General features: G+C 38.7%; 2 protein-coding genes across 3 annotated transcripts in view; both read right to left on the bottom strand.

Moving 5' to 3' along the window:
* Window positions 1-16,935, bottom strand: part of fam172a (family with sequence similarity 172 member A) — a 167,497-nt gene extending 150,562 nt beyond the window's left edge. For both annotated transcript variants that reach the window (XM_053229179.1, XM_026931208.3), the window contains exons 1-4: window positions 16,830-16,935; window positions 15,206-15,338; window positions 14,884-14,985; window positions 8,396-8,496 (exon numbers count right to left, since the gene is read on the bottom strand). In XM_053229179.1, the coding sequence (XP_053085154.1) occupies window positions 8,396-8,496; window positions 14,884-14,985; window positions 15,206-15,302 (300 nt within the window). In that variant the 5' untranslated portion in view covers window positions 15,303-15,338; window positions 16,830-16,935. The remainder of the gene's footprint in view (window positions 1-8,395; window positions 8,497-14,883; window positions 14,986-15,205; window positions 15,339-16,829) is intronic.
* A 1,284-nt stretch (window positions 16,936-18,219) lies between these two features.
* kiaa0825 (KIAA0825 ortholog) overlaps window positions 18,220-19,570 on the bottom strand; it is a 119,752-nt gene continuing 118,401 nt past the window's right edge. The window contains exon 20 of the mRNA XM_026931276.3: window positions 18,220-18,679. Within this exon, the coding sequence (XP_026787077.3) occupies window positions 18,565-18,679 (115 nt within the window). The 3' untranslated portion in view covers window positions 18,220-18,564. The remainder of the gene's footprint in view (window positions 18,680-19,570) is intronic.

Consider the following 19,570-nt stretch of genomic DNA (forward strand, 5'->3'; position numbering starts at 1 on the left):
ACACACAGAAAACAGAGCTCTATATACATTCAACTTGCTATTTAAAAAAAAAACCTCTCTCAGACAATGCACACACGCACACACACACACACACACACACACACACACACACACACAGAAAACAGAGCTCTATATACATCCAACTTGGCATTAAAAAATAAAAAACTCTCTCACTCTCACACACACAAAACAAAGCACTATATACTTCCAAATAAAATGTAATAAATTTACCAACACACACACACACACACACAGAATACACACACATCTGAGCTCTCTATACTTATGGCTGACTATGAAAATAACCACCACCACTAACAGACACACACACACACCTCTGAGGCAAAATGCTCACACTTGTCAGCATTCAACAATGCAAATCCTGCCAATGATCGCTCACTCTGGAGCACAGTGTGTGTGTGTGTGTGGGTTATCTCTGCATGCCCCCTAACGATCGTGCCGACATGATGTAACAGAGAGACAGATTCGGCTGAGTGAGCACGACACAGGCGCTTTGTTTCGCCGCTCTCCGCTGAGGAGCCTCTGGGTGGCCGTGAAGATTGCATTAGAGATTCCTGCTGCTGCTACACACCGCCAGCCATGCGTCCTACACCAGCTCCATTTAATCTCACACCTGACACGGACTGACTGACGAGTCCAGCTCACACCTGCTAGCAGAAAAAGTGCTAGGCTGGGTCTGAAAGTGGGCCGAAATAAGTTTGTAGAACTGTTTTCTTTAAGAAGAGTCAAAAAGAGAGCTTGAGGTGGAGAAAAAACACATTTTCACAATATGATATTTCTGATTGCTAACAGAGAGCTAACAGGAGCAACAGTGCTGCATGAAAATGTATGTTGGTTTTGATCATATTTTAATGAAATTCATTAAATGATTTTACAGTGAAAAGGAAGGGGAAGTTATTTATGTCAAATCATGTACTTCCTTTCACAGTCAACGAGGAGCCAGTGTTCTAGATGTACCACGATCTCAGGAAAGATCTCAGGGAAGTGTACTGTGACAGTTTATTGCCATGTTGATATTATACTGTCATACTGCACAGCCTTAGCGTGGTGGGCGCTAAAAATACCATACCATAGCATGATTCTCAAAGACATGATAACATGAGACATGTTCGCTCACATACTGCCAGAAATACAGTAGTGCTACATTTATTTACTTAAAAAAAAAAAAAATTAAAAAAAAATTAAAAAATTAAAAAAAAAACCTGCTCAAGGATTTATTTACTATGCGCAAAATAAATGTATTTCATTATTTATATTTAAATATTTTTATTAAAAAAAATATATAACACTAAAATTGTTGAACGCTTGAATTTGAAATGGAAAAAAAGCTTACAAATCTGTAAAAAAAAATAATAATAATAATAATAACATTACAAAAAATTTGTAAACTTTTTTACATCAAATTAGCTGCTTTCATTCAGTTTGCAATTTTATTAATAAACAAAAAACAAATAAATATAAAAAAAAAATACACACAATATCTCAAATAAGCATACTGTTACATAATGAATCATGATACCAATATTATATTGTCATAATTCTCAGCCCTAGGTGGGTGAGCTGCTGGTAGAAAATGTGTAAACTACTCTCTCATTCATTTTCTTGAGTAACAGTGATGTACTCGCCTATAAATGTGGTCTCGCGCACATTAAAACACAAAATGATCATTATCGGCATTAATGTGGAGCACAAAGGCAGTGCTGAATCAGCACATTTTCTGCGTCCAATCTGAAACAGAGCCTGCTGATTTATGCTTTCCTATCAGTGATGATGGAAGGGCTGCACGGTCCCGGCGAGCTAAAAGTACTTGGAGAAAAACTTCACGCGCACAATGTGGTGACTGACAGCCGAATAAATTACGGACCTTATTTTTAGGCGATATTAAGAACAGAGATTGCTGTAATTGCATTGCTGATAGACTGGTTTGTAGTCGTTTGGTTTGTTTTTGTAGAGAATAATTTTTAATTTTTTCAATAATTATTTTTAGTTATTTGGTAGTTCTGTTTAGATCATATCTTCAGAAAACAAGTATACCATAATATATCGATTTGGAAACACCATAATAAAGAATTGTGACTGTATCACTCAGCCCTAGAGTAAAGTAGACTTAAAAGTACATGATGATGCGATAATGAGTATCTGACTGATATTGAAATGCTGGATTAGTGTCAAATAAGGATTGACAGACTTTTCAGATCCAATATACTGACAATCCAATACACAGGATGTCTGAAAAGTCAGAAACCATTGAGAGTACCAAGAAGCACCAAGAAGCACCATCTCTCACCATCTTCATCCCATGTTAATGCTGTTTTTCACTTGTAAGGGGAAAAAAAAAAGTCTTTTAAAAAAAATAGATAAATAAATAATAAATATAAAGTCACATGCATGTAGTTTATTTCCCACTGGTTCCTGACTTTTCAGAAACATCCTGTTAGAGATGTTCACTAACCATTTTTTTAATTTGCGGCTTACTTAGTTATCGTTTCCATCTTAAGCTCATCAACAGCAAAAGGGCTTTCTCAGCAATCCGTTTAAACAGAAAGCAAGTCAGTATCGCACTTCGCATTTTATTTTAGCTCAAATTTTCTTTCAAAATGGATTGTTGCCTAACTAGTACAAGCTTAATAGAGAAAAACAAACATGAGTGAATCTGCAAATACCAATCACAAACGACAATAATAATTACAATAAGCATTAATTATTAGTAATCTCTCTGAGATAAAGGAACAATCATCATAGCTGATGATTTACAGAACCAGGTTCTCTTCCACACCATCACAAAAAGCACAGACCTAACCTCATCAAACCACAGCACCTTGACCTCTGTGTTCAGCTGTGTGTGTTTCTCTCTCTCTCTCTTTTAATGCCTGTCTGTGTGCATGTGTGTGCATGCGTGTGTGTGTGTGTGTGTGTACTTGCCGCTCAGCTCCTCATTCAGACCGAGCTGAAGTGCAAATTGGACATCTGCTGCTGTGTGCATCCTCACAAAAGCGCTCGCCCACTCCTGCACAGCAGCGAGCGCTCGGCCCGCCGCTCTGTTGTTCCCACGGATGAGGGCGAGAGTGCAGAGCCGCACTCACAACACCATTCACACACTTCCAACCGGCCTATTCCCCTCTCCTACGCCTCTGACGTGACCATATGGGTCATGAAGGAAATTGACTGACAGCTTGTGTGTGAAAACATGATGAATGTGAACATCTTAGTGACCCAGCAGTGTGGCCTTTCAGCGCTCTCATCAACAAATACATAGATGACTATATTTGTGAGATGCTTCAGGATGGACTACATTACTGTGGCCTCTCTGAGATGGAGATGAACGCAGATTCAATTATGAATACAAGCTTCATAACTTGAGTTTCATAACAAGTTCAGTGTGTTAAAGGATTATATGTTAAAGGATTCGAATAAACTGACTTATTTTGTGCTGGTTTTGAGTAGGACTGCATGATAATGGCTAAAATAATGATCATTATTTAAATCCTAACTATATAATCACAGAGTTTCAGGTGATCATCTATAAGAGAAAGCAGATTTTTCTTTCACACCGTACACTATAAGCTTGTATTCCTTTAACTCACTGTATAAAATAACTGAATTGAGATAAGACAACTGCTGAGTCACATTTACTGAACCTCACTTATCAATGTTTTAGTATATTTGTGTGTAAATATTTTGGTAAGCCACAGCTAACTACAACTTCCTGCCAAAGTAACTCAGATTTTCTTCCTACTCTCGTGTGCACGGTGATAAAATGTTGTCCATCATCTGTGAAATCCTAAGCTCATTCACAGCACAGCTGATTTACATTAGTAATGCACACAAAATTCTATTAAAGGCAAAGCTCAGAGAGCTGAAAATGACAAAATGACGACTAAACTGTGAAAGATCGCTTCCTAAATGCTGTTTCCTAAACCTTAAAGTAATGCAGCTCAGCCACTACAGACACACACTAACTCTTCCGTCTTTTATGGGGTGCCATTTCTTTTGTCTTAATCAAATGGACGGTCATGTTAGTTTTAATTTATGGACTGAAATTTGTAATTGATATTTGCATTAAAGTTGAGTGGGCAATTAAAATAAATATGCTATTTAAATTTTGACAGCATAATCCATGTTTTACAGTGCATTCAGAGAGTATTCAGACCCCTTCACATTTATTTCACATTTTATGTTGCATCCTTATGCTAAAATGCTTTAAATAATTTTTTTTCCACATCAAGCTACACACCATACCGCATAATGATAAAGCAAAAACGAGATTTGTGAAACCTTTGCAAATTTATCAAAAGGAAAAAACTGAAATATCACATTGACATTATTATTGACATAAGTATTCAGACCCTTTGCTATGACACTTGAAATTTAGCTAAGTTGCATCCCATTTCTCTGGATGATCTTTGAGATGTTTCTACACTTTGACTGAAGTCCACCTGTGGCAAATTCAACTGATTGGACATGATTTGGAAAGGCAAACACCTGTCTATATACGGTCTAACAGATGAAAATGCATATCAGAGCAAAAACCAAGCCATGAGGTCAAAGGAACTGCCTGCAGAGCTCAGAGACAGGATTGTGTTGAGGTACAGATCTGGGGAAGGCTACAAAAATTTCTGCTGCACTGAAGGTTCCGAAGAGCACAGTGGCCTCCATAATTCTTAAATGGAAGAAGGTTGGAACAACCAGGACTCTTCCTAGAGCTGGCCGCCCGGCCAAACTGAGCAATCGGGGTAGAAGGGCCTTGGTAAGAGAGGTGACCAAGAACCCGATGGTCACTCTGGTTGAGCTCCAGAGATCATGTTTAGAGATGAGAGAAACTTGCAGTGATGATTTACCTTCTGCAACACTCCACTGACCTGGGCTTTATGTCAGAGTTGTCAGACAGAAGTCTCTCCTCAGTGCAAGACACATGAAAGCCTGCTTGGAATTTGTCTGCGAGAAACAAGATTCTCTGGTCTGATGAAACAAATACTGAACTGTTTATCCTCAATTCCAAGCATCAGGTCTGGAGGAAACCAGACACCACTCAACACCTTCGCAACACCATCCCAGCTGTGAAGCATGGTGGTAGTAGCATCATGCTGTGAGGGTGTATTTCAGCGGCAGGGACTCGGGCACTGGTCAGGGTAGTATCCTTAAATGAAAACCTCATTCAGAGCGCAAAGGACCTCAGACTAGGCATAAGGCTCACCTTCCACCAGGACAATGACCCTAAGTACACAGCCAAGACAACGCAAGAGCAGCTTAGGGACAACTCTGTGAATGTCCTTGAGTGGCCCAGCCAGAGCCTGGACTTGAACCCAATCAAACATCTCTGGAGAGACCTGAAAATGGCTGTCCACTGACGGTCCCCAACCAACCTGACAGAGCTTGAGAGGATCTGCAGGGAAGAATGGCAGAAAATCCCCAAAGGTGTGCAAAGTTTGTTGCATCATACCCAAAAAACTGTAATCGTTGCCAAAGGTGCTTCAACTAAGTACTGAGGTAGGGGTCTGAATACTTATGTCAATGTAATATTTCAGTTTTTTCTTTTTAAAGAAATTTGCAAAGTTATCACAAGTTTTTGCTTCGTCATTATGGGGTATGGAGTGTAGACTGAAAAAAATAATTTAAAGCATTTTAGCACAAGGCTGCAATATAAAGTGTGAAAAATAAAGGGGTCTGAATACTTTCTGAATGCACTGTACATTTGCAGTAACTCATGACAATTATAAGATTTGAAGATCGACTGAAATTCCCATTAATATGTATAATTATACATAATTTTACTCAATCAGGAGCTCTCATAGGAGCCGAACATTCTTCCAAACTAATCTGCTTTTCACAATTACTATATTTACTTGAGTAAATGCTCCTGCGAACAGTTTACAAATTAAATCATTCGTATCCAGTTTGAAAAATGAGGCCCAATAAGTGTGAACTTTCAAGTGCTAAATATAAACACTAACTCTAAATACGTAAATAAACATTTAAATTTTCCACCATTGTATACAATCAAACTGAGCATTCAACCATATGAATGGAAATGAATGCACTAGAATGAATAAAAAACAATTAGCTAACTTTAGATAAGCTCATTAATACCAAAGTTGATTATGTTTAATTATTTGAAGAAGCATAAAACTATAATCACAATTAAAATATGATGTTTTTTTGTCGTGTTAGTTTGTGTGAAGCCTCACGCCTATAAATTTCAAACAAATCCAGCATTTTTAAAGTTCATGAAGTACTGAAATGTATTGCTTTTGTGCTGGTTTCTGATGCATATGGTGAAGACAGACTTTATATAAAAGGGCTGTTTCTCTGAGGAGTGTACCTGGATTAGAAATAAAGCACACAGGTAATCCTAAACAAGTACTATTCTGTTCTTTGAACTTCAAAAGAATAAGCAGAACAATTAAAGCCAAATAGCGCAGAAGCAAATGAACAAAGGTAATTAAGCAAACGCACACTTCTGATTAGCTCATGCATATTGCATGCATGGGGAACGAATGCCTTTTAAGTTTGTACACAAGAAGAGCACATATGAGGAGAAGTGTCCATGTCCCACAGTGAAGCATGCTGATGGTGACACCCACTCCACACAACCTGACCTGGAATTCACACCACACACACACGCGGGCAACATGTAACTAACATACTGTATGTGCGTAGTCAATCATATTAGCATATTAGGCAGCGCTGCTGAATTCTCAAATCTGATTGGTCAGTAGGTGTTAATCTCCTATAGCAGCAGCTTTGACTGTAATTGAAATCACAGGATTAGATTACTGCGCTCACTCTAATACGATGTCGTTTCCATGGTAACAACACATTCGCAAGGACTTATATGGTGGACGCACTATATGATCTAAGGCTAATAATAAACGGGTTAAAATAACGTGTGGTTACTTAACCAAGAAAAACGTATAATTGTTGATATGGTGTAGCGTTCTGTAAAGAGACATTTATTTAACATTTTTTTATGGAAGGTGTCAGTCAATTTTCCACCACAGCAAAGTCTTCAGGACAGAGGAGTCTGTGCTTTCCAGTTTTTTGATAACATGACAAGCTCCATTTTGTTAACTTCAAGAAAGAAAATGAGAGACTGGTGAAGGAACAACTGTTCACATAATCTAAGTGATAACAGGAACTCACGTGTCTCGTGGACGTTCCACAATATTATACAGTACATAACTATAGTTAGCAGTTAAAAATAACGTTATTCATTAATAAAGAGGAATATAAGATGAATACAAGACTCCAGGATGCACCGTTATAGGAAAATGATCCACTTCATAGTGGTAACAGTAACTCCGCTTCACGTTGCGCCATATCACACCACCTTGTCAATGATTATTTTCCTATAACGCCCTTTTATTTGTCTGTATTTATTCCTTATTTAGCCATGTTGGTGCAGGGAGTGTAATTGTCTAAACTTTGCAACTTCAGGCCACACAATCAAAACATTTCAAAATTAGTTTGATGACTAAAAAGGTTTCGGAAACACATTGTATCTGAATTGGCCTTGAACTCATTTTTACATCTCACACACAAATCCCTGTGTAAAAATGAAGCCAAGACATGCGCTTGCTTTTCACTGTCAAACAGTTTAGAAACACAGTCTCACACACTTTATATGAGCGTGGCATGTGGTAGGCAGGATTTACAGTTGTTTAGTGTTTAGGATTTACAGTTGTTTACAGTTGTTGTAAGATATACGCAGAGATGATTATAAAGCAGAGCCCAAAAACAACACTGGCACACAAACATTCACTGACACACAATGAGAAGCTGGAGTTTAAGAGGCACATAGGGCTTTTTTTTTTCCCCGCTCAGTGAAGCACTGTGTTTAGGGAAGTCAGAAACGAGCAAATGAGTTAATAGAAAGTGAGAGACGAATAGAAGGAGAAGAAGAGAGCACCACAGAAAGAGAGAAGAGGGAGCTAGAAAAGGGTAAAGTGTGAGTTTATTAGAGTCATTCTATTGTGTGTGTGTGCGTGTGTGTGTGTGTGTGTGAGTGTGAGTGTGAGTGTGAGTGTGTGTACGGAGAGAGAAAGAGAGAGAGATCTGCAGTGTTCCAGAGAGCGCTTCCAATTACTGCAGGGAATCCAATTACAAAGTTATTAAACCTGGGAAACAGAGATGCATCAAAACCATCATCAAAGTTCCCCACTAATAGTACACACTACCAAAAATCCTTTTTTCATCTAATAATATAGTAAAAGTCGCAGCGCTTCCCCTTATTTTTAACTACCACGTCTGAATAAAGATGAGAATCCACAACCCGTGCGAGTATGTTACATGAATAAACTGGGCAACAAATTATGAAACGATTACAATCATGGCGTTAACATGGTGTTATATGAAACAGAGTGAAGATGGAAATTACCTCTCCCAGCGCCTCGTATCTTTTTTGGTTCCACCTGTGCATATCCTCCTTGTAGTTGAAGATGAACGGCTCTCCGGTTGTTGTGTGTCGTAGCTGACCATCTACACGAGACAGGAACACACATTAAGGTCTCGTCTGTTTCAATCTTAACTATCGGAAAATTGGCAGTTGACTGTTTTTAGACTTCATACCTCTGATATATTAATAAGTAAAAAAAAAAAACATGATGGAGCATGCTGTTATAGGAAAATGATCAATGCCGCTGCTTGATTATATTGTGTCTGCCGATGTGTCCCGCTTGAGTACATATATTCATAAGCAGCAGTCAGAAATGATTTATTTTTTATTTTGGTTTGTTGTGAACAGAAATGATATTTTTGTTCCTGCTCCAGCATTCCATGCTCCCCTCTTTAGTTAGAAACCGGTGAGAATGAAACATACGTTACATATGATAATCTACTCTGGTTATAGGAAACCTAGAATATTAATAAAACCAAACACTGCATTTCACCAGAAAAATGTGTATTTATTTTTTTTTTCAAAACATCCTTCTACTTTGCTTTTTGTGATCTGTTGCTTCGAACAATACTTTCTATACGGATTTCCCCACCGTCGCCCCACCAAAAACTCAGCTATGGCGGCTATCTAACATCATAATTTCCCAGCCAGATGTGCAGGAAATTACAAATTCTGAACAGGAATTTAGGCCTACTGGGAAAATGTGTAGATTTAGGCTATACTTTCTTGAAATCACCATTTTATTAACCAGTTATTAACCATTCTGGAACAATTTAGAGTGAATTTGTTTCGTTTTGTCTTCGGTTTTTGTTTTTGCTCTCTGTAACATTTCTAAATTCGAAAACCTGATGTGGAATCCAATGGTTATTCTTGATCAGCACAAATCATAACCACTATCATGTCCACTGTGATGACGGGCCTCATCTCAACATGGCATCATGTGTTATAAGCCTCATCATGTGGTATTTTTTGTTTGACTTTGTATTAAGTAATCCTTCAGCTCATCAGTGTAGCATGACTCCGTTAACACGCTCGTTACTAACAGAGAGCATTTGGAATGAAACTACACAACTAGCTTTTCTTTGTTTTTGGACATGGTGGCAAAGACACTGAAACGGATGGTGCTAAGAGTCATCGTCTTGTGTGCTGCCAGTCAGAAGCAGTGAACGAGCTGTGAGTTTCAGTTCAGGCCTGCTTGATGTGCATCTCTCTCGTCTCATGCAATTAAATGTGTTTGGCTGCCGTCCCCCATCTGGCAGGTACAAGGCCCGAGGACGGCTAACGCTTCTCTGTTTCCCGTTCGCACAGGCTTCTGGGACGTCTGGCGCTCCTGCATAAGACATCTGGTGTGGCAGGGCCGCTCTCGGCCATTTCTTTCTCTCTGTCTGTGCCCGTGTTCCCCTCCCACCTGAGAGCTCCAAGGGCGTGTGTGTGTGTGTGTGTGTGTGTGTGTGTGTGTGTGTGCGGACCACCACAACTGTTCCCCTCCTACGCGAGGCCTTCGACAGGATGATTTGAGCCGAGGCCAGAGAACTTCATTCATGCTGACCCTTCTCCAATGCCAGAGCGACGCCAAGGCCAGACTGTACAGCCAAGCGCTGGAGCGGCTAAACAGCTGGCGAGGGGCTTTAGAGGTAAACAAGTGCACTCTAACTAACAACCAATCACTGTTTACATGAAGGAGCTGGAGGAGGGTGAAGAAGAGTGTAAGAGTGGGATGCACACAGCATTTATGCACTCATAATAGTGTTTCTCAATATTAAACACATTTAATGAAACATTAAATATGTTTGGATTAAAATATTTTTCTTGATGAGTCTAGTGATTCTGGTGCTGACGTGTTGGTTGGTGCTTTATTTGTGTTATTCCTGTGAGACTTTGGTGGTTGTCTGCCACTCTGATGTCACGAGAGGACATAGCTGGCGCAGTTACAATGGTGTTTAATAGAAGGAAAAAACATTCCAACAATCAATTTTCAGTTAGCTCCAACAACAAAACAGCAAGAGCTTCTTTTCTCAATCACCATTTTCCAGAAACGTCCAATGTCATATTAATAAGAAATCCAGAACAGAAGTATCGGAGAAGGCAAACGTTCGAGGACGCAACACAGTTACATGACGTTGCTGCTCGAGTTATTTGGCTCGGCTAGTTAGCGATCTACGAGATGATGAGCACGATGATGTTGACGGTGGTATTAGTGTGGAAGCTGAAGGATTGGAAGCTGATCTGTTTAAACAGTGTGTACAGACGAGGAGGTGAGAGAGCTGGACAGACTAAAGGACTAAAGCGCCGCTGCATCACTCTCTTTAGGTAGAAATGAAGCACCACTGGCACCACTATCAGCAGGTACTCAAAGGTAGCATGTCGGAAATTAAGGTGAAGTGAGTCCAACATGACGATGAAAAAGATGTTTAAACTAAAAAAAACTCTTTACAAACTAAATCTTGGACACCACTGAAGATGACAAACTATTTATAAATATTAACACGCGAGTCATTCATAAATACACAAATTTTCAAATAACAGCTCAAACTGTCATGTTGCTACAAAAGGATAACTTCCAGTGGAACAAAAGTTTTTGAATAAAACCATTATATGTGCAAACTACTTTTAAAACTTCTACAAAAGTATTACATTCGCTCATGAGAGAACTCCACCAGCCAAGCAAGGGGGGTGTAATACTTCTGAAAACTCTGCTCTCGAGATATAATCCCATCTATCCTTATGATGACACGACTGGATAATGAAATGAAGCCCAATACAGTGTTAAATCTAATTGTGACCTCTCTGATTGCAAAAGCACAAAGCTAAAAGACTCAAAGCATACACACTTAACCCAAACAGCCCAAGGGCCTCATACTTTCTCAATTACCCCTGCACAGCAATTTTTTTTCTAAAGAGAAACGTTTGCATAAGCATTTTTATTCGGCTCGTTTTCAAACCCCGGTACTTCTGCACAGTTAGCAGGCGATAAATCCAGCACGGCTAACTCAATGAGTATTACTGTATTTGCCCTCGCTGTTAGCTGTTCAACATCATGTAGCGCTAAAAGGCCATTCATCAGCGTGCACCACTAAAACTGCGTCCACTCCTAATAGAGGGGTTTTTTTTGTGCAAAAAGAAAGAAAAGCAGGGGCACACACAGGGAAAGGGATCTTGCAGGAATTGATTATGCATTTGCAGAGGAGTGAAGCACAATGCTAGGAAGGCCAGTGTCTAACAGAAGGAAGAGAGGGATCTAATGAAAGCTCGTGTGCGGCAGAGGTTCAGCTCCATCGCCCTCACATCAACGACTCTCTGAGGAATATGCCTCCTCAACTTTTTCTTCTTTCTTGCGTAATTAGCATGCTGTTCTCAATTTTTTTGGCTTAATTAGGTGTACATAACCTTGGATTTCCAGTAATGAACGAGCTGAAGGCTAACTGTGATGAAGCCATCATGCAGCAGGATTCTGAAAAACTTCTCTCTTGCAAATACATACGTATTTTATAGGCTGCTTCATTAGAGCATGATTCAAATTAGCACTCAGGGCTAGAGGCCTTGGCAACGATGCCTCCATTTGATCTGGAAAAAAGAGCTGCAACGCGAGGTTTAAAACAGCCTCTAAATACGCAAATATGTAAAGAAATAAATAAATAGTAGTGGTATATTTTCAGTGACTGAAATGAAGTATTCAAGGCAGCGACAGGAGGCTTTTTAGAGCGAGCAGCAAGGTTATGCAAATGTGGCCGTCAAGTTGAGTGCAAGGCTGAGTAAGCCACTGACAGCCCATGGCATGCACAACTTGTCCATTCAGCTGCCAGTGACTCAGGAGACTCTCAAACAGACAGCGCTATCAGAGCCAAGACGCTGCCGTCAATGGCCAATGAGGACGTTTACTCCCTCTCATCTCTCAGGACTGGAGTCAACTAGAAACTTTTGCCTCTCTTTTAATATAGCATTTCTCCCAGTTGTCTTCCATTCAAGTTGGTATGCAATAAGATCAAGCATAATCATGCAGTAAAAGTTACAATCAGTTAGAATTAATAAACTCCCCAGATAGAAAGAAAATGAGTCGCATGTGTCATTTCTACTTAGTTCCACCTCCCTTCGACTTAATAACAGTGCCAATCCTGTCAGGTAAGGATGCCAGCAGTGTCTTGAGATAGTTCCTGTCAGTTGTGTCCCACTCTTACGCTGAATGGGTGTGCAATTCAGCTACACATTGTGGGGCCTATTTCAGTGTTTCACCTGCTGTTCCTAATAATCTCACAATTTCTCTAGTTTTGTCAAACTGTCCTAGTTTTCCATCACACCCATTGAACCAGTCACACACAGATTTGGCCGTGTGCACTGTACAGAAGCCAGTCTGCAACATCAGATTGTCGATGTTTAAGCTTGGAAGCAAGGTAACCTGTGACGAGGTCTGACCAACAACTGACCATCTACACTATGCAACCTACTGACACTGTAAAATAAGGTGCTGCTACTGTATTGGTGGATGTGACTCATTTTTGTCCTGGGGAACTTGTGTGTCTCTGTGCCAGGATGGATCGCATTCGATGATCTGCCTCAAGACCCGACCAATGGTGATAAATTCTCTGTAACATTTTTTAATGTACACTGCCAGGCTTGCACGCACAATGTTTGCTTAGTCGTGTAAACAAACTTATCTGCTCATAAGTAGGGAATAAAACATGAAACGGGGTTCCGGTATAGGAAAATAATCGATGATGGGGTGATGTGATGCAGTCTAATGCAAAGCAGACCCATTGTTACTTCTCCAAATTGGATTATTTTCCTATAACAGCATGTCGCAAAGTGTTTTATTTCTCTTATATCACAGTTTTTAACATATTAATAAGATCATAAGGATGTCTGTGAGACAAGTTAGTTCCTGTTATCGCTTATGATATGACAGCTATTAACAGTCCTTCCCTCACCAGCCTTTCTTACCCTATTATCAGCAAAACATCTCGAAAACTTTCTTGTGTTGGAAAACTTTACAAGTTACAGCTTTACCTCTGACTGCTACAAAGCACTGGCACTGGAGACTCCTTCCAACAAAAAAAAAACTTGCTTCTTACAGAAAACGTCACCATATCAATGATTAAACTTTTTCCTATATCAAACAACATGCTTTCTAAATTTGTTCATTATTATGATTATTTTCTTAGACTATGTAGGGCATCCATCACAAAAGTCCCTGACTTAGTGTGCCACTACAGAAACAATAATGATAACCAGCACATCAACATAAACCTCTAGAGCTGGCACTACTGTCAGAGCTGCTGTTATAGAAAGTTAATCAAGACCTTCTGACCAACCAGAAACAAGACTTCAGAAGTGCTCTGGTATAAAATGTATTAAAATATTCAGAGACTGACTGTAGATAGACATCCTATTCCCACGCAGAACCCGAAGTTAATTTCATCAAACCCACACAAAACAGAATGAGTCCTTCACTATGAAATTAACTAAACCTGCTATGGCCTAGAATGGTGCAGCTCAGTTTAAGAGCTGCTTAATTACCAGCCTACTCTTTATTCTGACTATAAAGTGTAACTCATTATTTATGTTTGTGCAGTTAATGAATTAGGTTGAAGTGCCCTGAAGTGCCATTACAGAGTGCCACATAACTACCATGCCCATCCTCTGTGTGTTTTTGTATAGCTGTACTGATGACCCCAAGTCTCATCTGGTTTAGTATATTGGCATTATCCAAAAATGTGTTCACCTGAGATGGGGCTCAAATAGTGTACTATGCACTATATATTATATACTTTAAGGACATACTTGAGTATGCAGATCCCAATTTTTTATTTATTTATTTTTTTTTTAAAGCATTGTTCACTAAAGTTTTGGTGTAAACAGAAATGGCCATACCACTTATTAGACATAACACAGGCCACTACAATACAGTGTAAAAAGTTTCTGCAGTTTTGATGATGATGATCTCTATCTCGATACGTTTCCCATGCTAACTATACCATTTTAGATCCAGCTACAGTCTCTAACTTTTCTTCTATTACTATAATTTTGGCATTTTCTAATATTATTACTAATACTATAATAACAGTGACTAACAGGAACTCGTAGCAGGAATAGGTGATGTCAGGCAATTACATGTACAGTTCAGCTAGTTGTAGAATTAGCACAGAAAACTTCCTCACTCCTCATAGCTGCCTTTTTTCCATTATAGACAGCATGTTTTTTCAGAATATTTTGTGCAGCAGTAATACTACAGGTCCTGGGATTTTAAGAAGTTTTAGTATTTAATTGGAACTAACTAAACTCTAGTGTTTTTTAATAAGTCCGTTCCTATCTTGCCGCTTTTTAGCACAGGTCAGAACAGTGCTTGTTTGCTATGGATAAATCATTGAGAACTTTATTGATGAAGATGATTAATGTAGTGCTCGCATTTTACACGACTCCATGTCTCTGCTCTAAAACACCATTTTTAAAAAAAGTATAGTTTGGATGAAACTTACGCTCATTAAAAGCATATTCGAACTCCTCCAAAGTCTTGGGGAAGATGAGTGGAGGTTCGTCTTTCTTCATCAGCTCATCTAAGTCAATCTTGGATAACAAATCTAAACAGAAAAGCAAAATCCAAAATGCACCATGTCTTCACCAACAACAGTGACTGTATTATTTTATGATTCATCATCATTTTATATTAAAAGATAATAAAGGACAAAATCATAGCAGAAAGCTTACATAATAACAAGCGAAATTTATTCTAAAAATATGAAAATAGAAGCATCTGTCCATATTTAGCTTATATATTCACATAGCCTTCTCACTATTTACCTTTTAGTGCAACATTTTCCTTTTCTTCTTGTGCCAAGAGCTGGGCCATAGTTATCCACACCAAATAAAATACAAGAAAGTCAGCTTTGACAAGCATGGACCTTCTGCTTCAGGCAGCTCACAGTGGTGTATCCTGTAAACACACAACAAAAAAGTGAAAAGAGCAGTTTTATAAAATTCATTCCTAAAAGTCTGATTGATATTGAAGGTGCAGTCATGAGGTATGAATGATTTATGTAAAACCTAAAGTTTTACAGTTGTGCTAAGCACAACAGCCTGAGGCTTAAGCCCTATTTGGACTGGATTAGTTTTACAGTGGGAGGTGGGGTAATGTATTTATTAAAGGTGTATCTTAAAGGTTAGATTTCAGTCCAGTTTGAATCAATCATGTCAATGATTTTGACAGCCTGTGTGTTGCTGCGTCTGGAAAGATTACACCATCTTTTACCTGCTATAACAGAACAGGTAGAAATACCCCAAGGTTTAAATATATTCATCAGAATTGACATGTTGGTAAAGATTCTGTTAAGGAAAAGAGGTTTTGCCTTTCTCGCCTGGAAGTGATCCATTCTATCGAGCAAAACGAAAGCAAGCGCTGTCTGAGGTTAAAACAATAAGGCAATAAAAATATACAACATTTTAAAAAACTGGCAAGAGAAGCCACACCTCCAGGGAGTTTTAGGTAAGTTATTGAGTTCCTAGCACAGGTAAAGCCTATGCTATGTACAGGTTATAGTCACGTGACCTGTTAATGCTCAAGTGCAAATACAAGCACAAGTACTACAGCAAGCACTTATAATAAAGGTTTGTAGTAAAAGCAGCTGCATGGGGTACACATGGGACTTCATGAAGACACTCCCATCTGTGTGATTTATCCAGAGATCACTTAGCTTGTTATTTAGAGCAGTCCTCCAGCAGCATTACATAACACTAACACACACACACACACACACACACACACACGTCCAGAAAGCTAATCCCATCTGAACAGTGCACTAGTTTACTCAACACTGTCACTGTTTACTGCAGGATAATAAGTGCATGGCTGAATGACTGGCTTTAGTCAAAGCAATGCATGCTGAAAACATTAAAATAGATGCAAAAAAAATGTTTTATGCGCCCTAAGAGCTTTAAATTTAATGACCAGTCAGTCTATCTGCTTTCTTCCTAAACGCCTTAATTAATCCCACTACTGCATGAAACTGTCAGACAGCGAGTTAGCAAAACAAAGCTAACAAAGCCTGTGTGAAGCTATACTGAGCTTTCCCACTCAGACTGTATGTCTCTCCCGCTCACTCACAGCGTCTTTTCTTTTCTTTTTTTTTTTCTTTACTTTACACTCTTTCCTATATATTTGGAAAAAGACCAGCTTGCTCCGACAAGTGCTTTCAGCAGCTAGTTAGCTCAGCGGCTAACCTCACTGTCACATCACTCCGTGGAGCTCTGACCAAGTGTTTCAAAGGTAACTGGTGTCATTTTGTCAAACAGTATTTCCTCTGGAGAAATAATGCAGGTAGTCTCCTGAAGAAAGCACAGCCAGGCGCAGAAGAACTGCAGACAGAAGCTAAACAGTGGGACTAGTGCATTTTATTTAAACATGCAGGTTTTGTTTGCGTTCACGTACCATGTCAACAAGCAATGCTGAGGTTTCTAACATCCTCTGCTTCCTTGTTATTCCAAACCGGAAGTAACGCCTCCACCGCCTGACGAAAGCGGAAGCTCGCTTTCAGCCTGTTGGCGGGATTTAAAACGACAGTGACACATTTTTTATAGATGAAAATAAACATAAATAAATTAGAAAATACTAATAAAAACGAAGAAAGGAGGAGAGAAATAATAAGCAATATTGTTAACATTTTACAATACATTTCTGAGCAATATATTTTTAGTGTTTTGGTATAAATAGACAACTTTACATGGACACTAGTAATAAGAAATAGAGTAATAGGCCATAATGGGTGATAAAGGAAGAAAAAGTAATATAACAAATAAAGTTTGTAAGTTTTAATAACAAATGAAGTTGTAACATTGATTTATAACATTACTTTATTCATCTTCATTAACCGACTTATCCTGGTCAGGGTCATGGTGGATCCGGAGCCTATCCCGGGAACGCCGGATGTGAGGTGGGAATACACCTGGGATAAGACACCAGGCCATCATAGGGCACCATGCATTTACATTTACATTTATGGCATTTCGCAGATGCCCTTATCCAGAGTGACTTACAGAAGTTTTTTGAAGCCTCTATCAATAAATACATCCTCATCCTGGGCCACTAGGTCAAAAAAACTCTGTTGGAGAGGTAACATATTAAGTAAAGCACATACACAAAAAAAAAAAAAGTGCTAATTTAGGTACTCCAAGAAGAGGTGGGTCTTTAGTCAGTGACTCAGCTGTTCGGACATCTATGTGAAGTTCATTCCACCATCTAGGTGCCATAACAGAGTCTTGATGCATGCCTTCCTTGTACCCTGAGAGACAGTGGGACCAGTCGAGCAGTGCTAGAGGGTCAGAGGGAGCGTGGTGTATTGCAGGATGTGATAAGTGCTTTAAGGTAGGGGGTGCTGGTCCGTTTTTGGCTTTGTAGGCAAGCATCAGTGTTTTAAATCTGATGCAGGCAGCTGCAGGAAGCCAGTGGAGGGAGCATAGCATTGGGGTGGTGTGGGAGAACTTATGAAGGTTGAAAATAAGTCGTCCATGCACAAATATTCACACCCTCATTCACATCTAGGAGCAATTTAGCATAGCCAGTTCACCTACTGCATGTTTTTGGGAGGTGAGTAGAAACCAGAGAACCTGGAGGAAATCCACACAAACGCGGTGAGAACACACAGGGAGTAACCTGAGCTCAGGATCGTACTAGGGACCCTGATCTGTGACCACCGTGCCTCCTTGCTAAAGAAATTAAGTTGTATATATTGTTGTTGTATATATTGTTTATATATGTGTACATTAACACTTTTTTAAATACAGAAACTAAGTAACATGAAGGAATCGTGAAAACATCCCAATATTTGATATAACTTTTATTAGTATAAATGCACATATGCTTAAACAGAAATACCAATACCAAAAATTACTAACAAGCAGAAATGGTAAACCTAATGTAACCAGCATACTGACACTTTGGTGTGTGTGTGTGTGTGTCTATGTGTGTGGTCAGGACCTGTGATTCAGTTCAACAGCAGTTCTTTAAACTACTTCTTCTATTTACAGTGATGCCTGATTATTGTCTATCCTAATACCCATACTAAACAACAAAAATGATAACAAAACAGTATAAAATTATACTTTATAATAAAATATTTTAACAAGTCAAATATAGCGCCTTAAAATTCAAATGTATAGCATTCAGGTCATTCAGAGACTTCTGAACCAGATTCTGGAGCTCTGTTTAAATATATTTTCTTTAAGTGATCCACTAAAATCTTCTCTTCATCTTCAAGTGGAGCCCCGTCCTGCATCTCCCACCTGCAACACACACACACACACACACACACACACACACACACAACATATTAGTTCACTAAGGAGTCTAATAAGCAATGATATTTAGTGATAGCTACAAACCTGGACATACATAATATGAATTTGTGGCTCGATATCGGTATTTAAATATGTTATAAATATAATGAAACTATAATCCATCTCAGTCTACTTCTTGTTGAGCAAATGAAAAGGTGGAGTGCTGTGGTGATTCTTGAAGCATGTAAGTTAATGCAGACTGTACCTCAATATCATGTTAGATAGTAGGGCACCTGATATCATGTTTCTTGAAGTGCTAATCCATTATAAAGGCCAAAGACACATGAAACAATCTATTAGGATAACTCAGTAGTATGCAAAGGTGGAAAGTAGCTCTGCTTCATTACTACACTTAAGTATCACTTTACCTGTGTATAATTAAAAATTAATTCTTGCACTTTTACTCAGTTACAGGTCCATTAAATAAATAAATAAATAAATAAACCTAACACCTTATACTCTTATGTAGTCCATCCACGTACTCATTATAAATCTTAAAGATCATGAGTAAATATTTCTGTAGGTTCTTACTTTATTTACTCATTTAAATCTAACCAGGTTGTATTACTGATTAGTCTCACTTTAAAATATCTGAATAAAAAAATAACTGATAAAAAAGAGTGTGTTGTGGTTGAATTGCATTTGATTTCATACAAAGGCAGCTGTATGAAAGTATAAAAACACTAAACCCTTATTTAACTCTGACCCTTGATAAAGTTTCATACAATTTTAAACAATGTGCAAGTGGGAGACATTGTAAAAATGTTCTGTTCTCTAATTTCTGTTAAAATTGTTTACTTTTCCCCATTAAGTACTCGAGTACATTTAAGTGTAGAC

Source organism: Pangasianodon hypophthalmus, chromosome 24 (genome assembly GCF_027358585.1).
Source record: "Pangasianodon hypophthalmus isolate fPanHyp1 chromosome 24, fPanHyp1.pri, whole genome shotgun sequence".
In the NCBI taxonomy this organism is placed as follows: Eukaryota; Metazoa; Chordata; class Actinopteri; order Siluriformes; family Pangasiidae; genus Pangasianodon; species Pangasianodon hypophthalmus.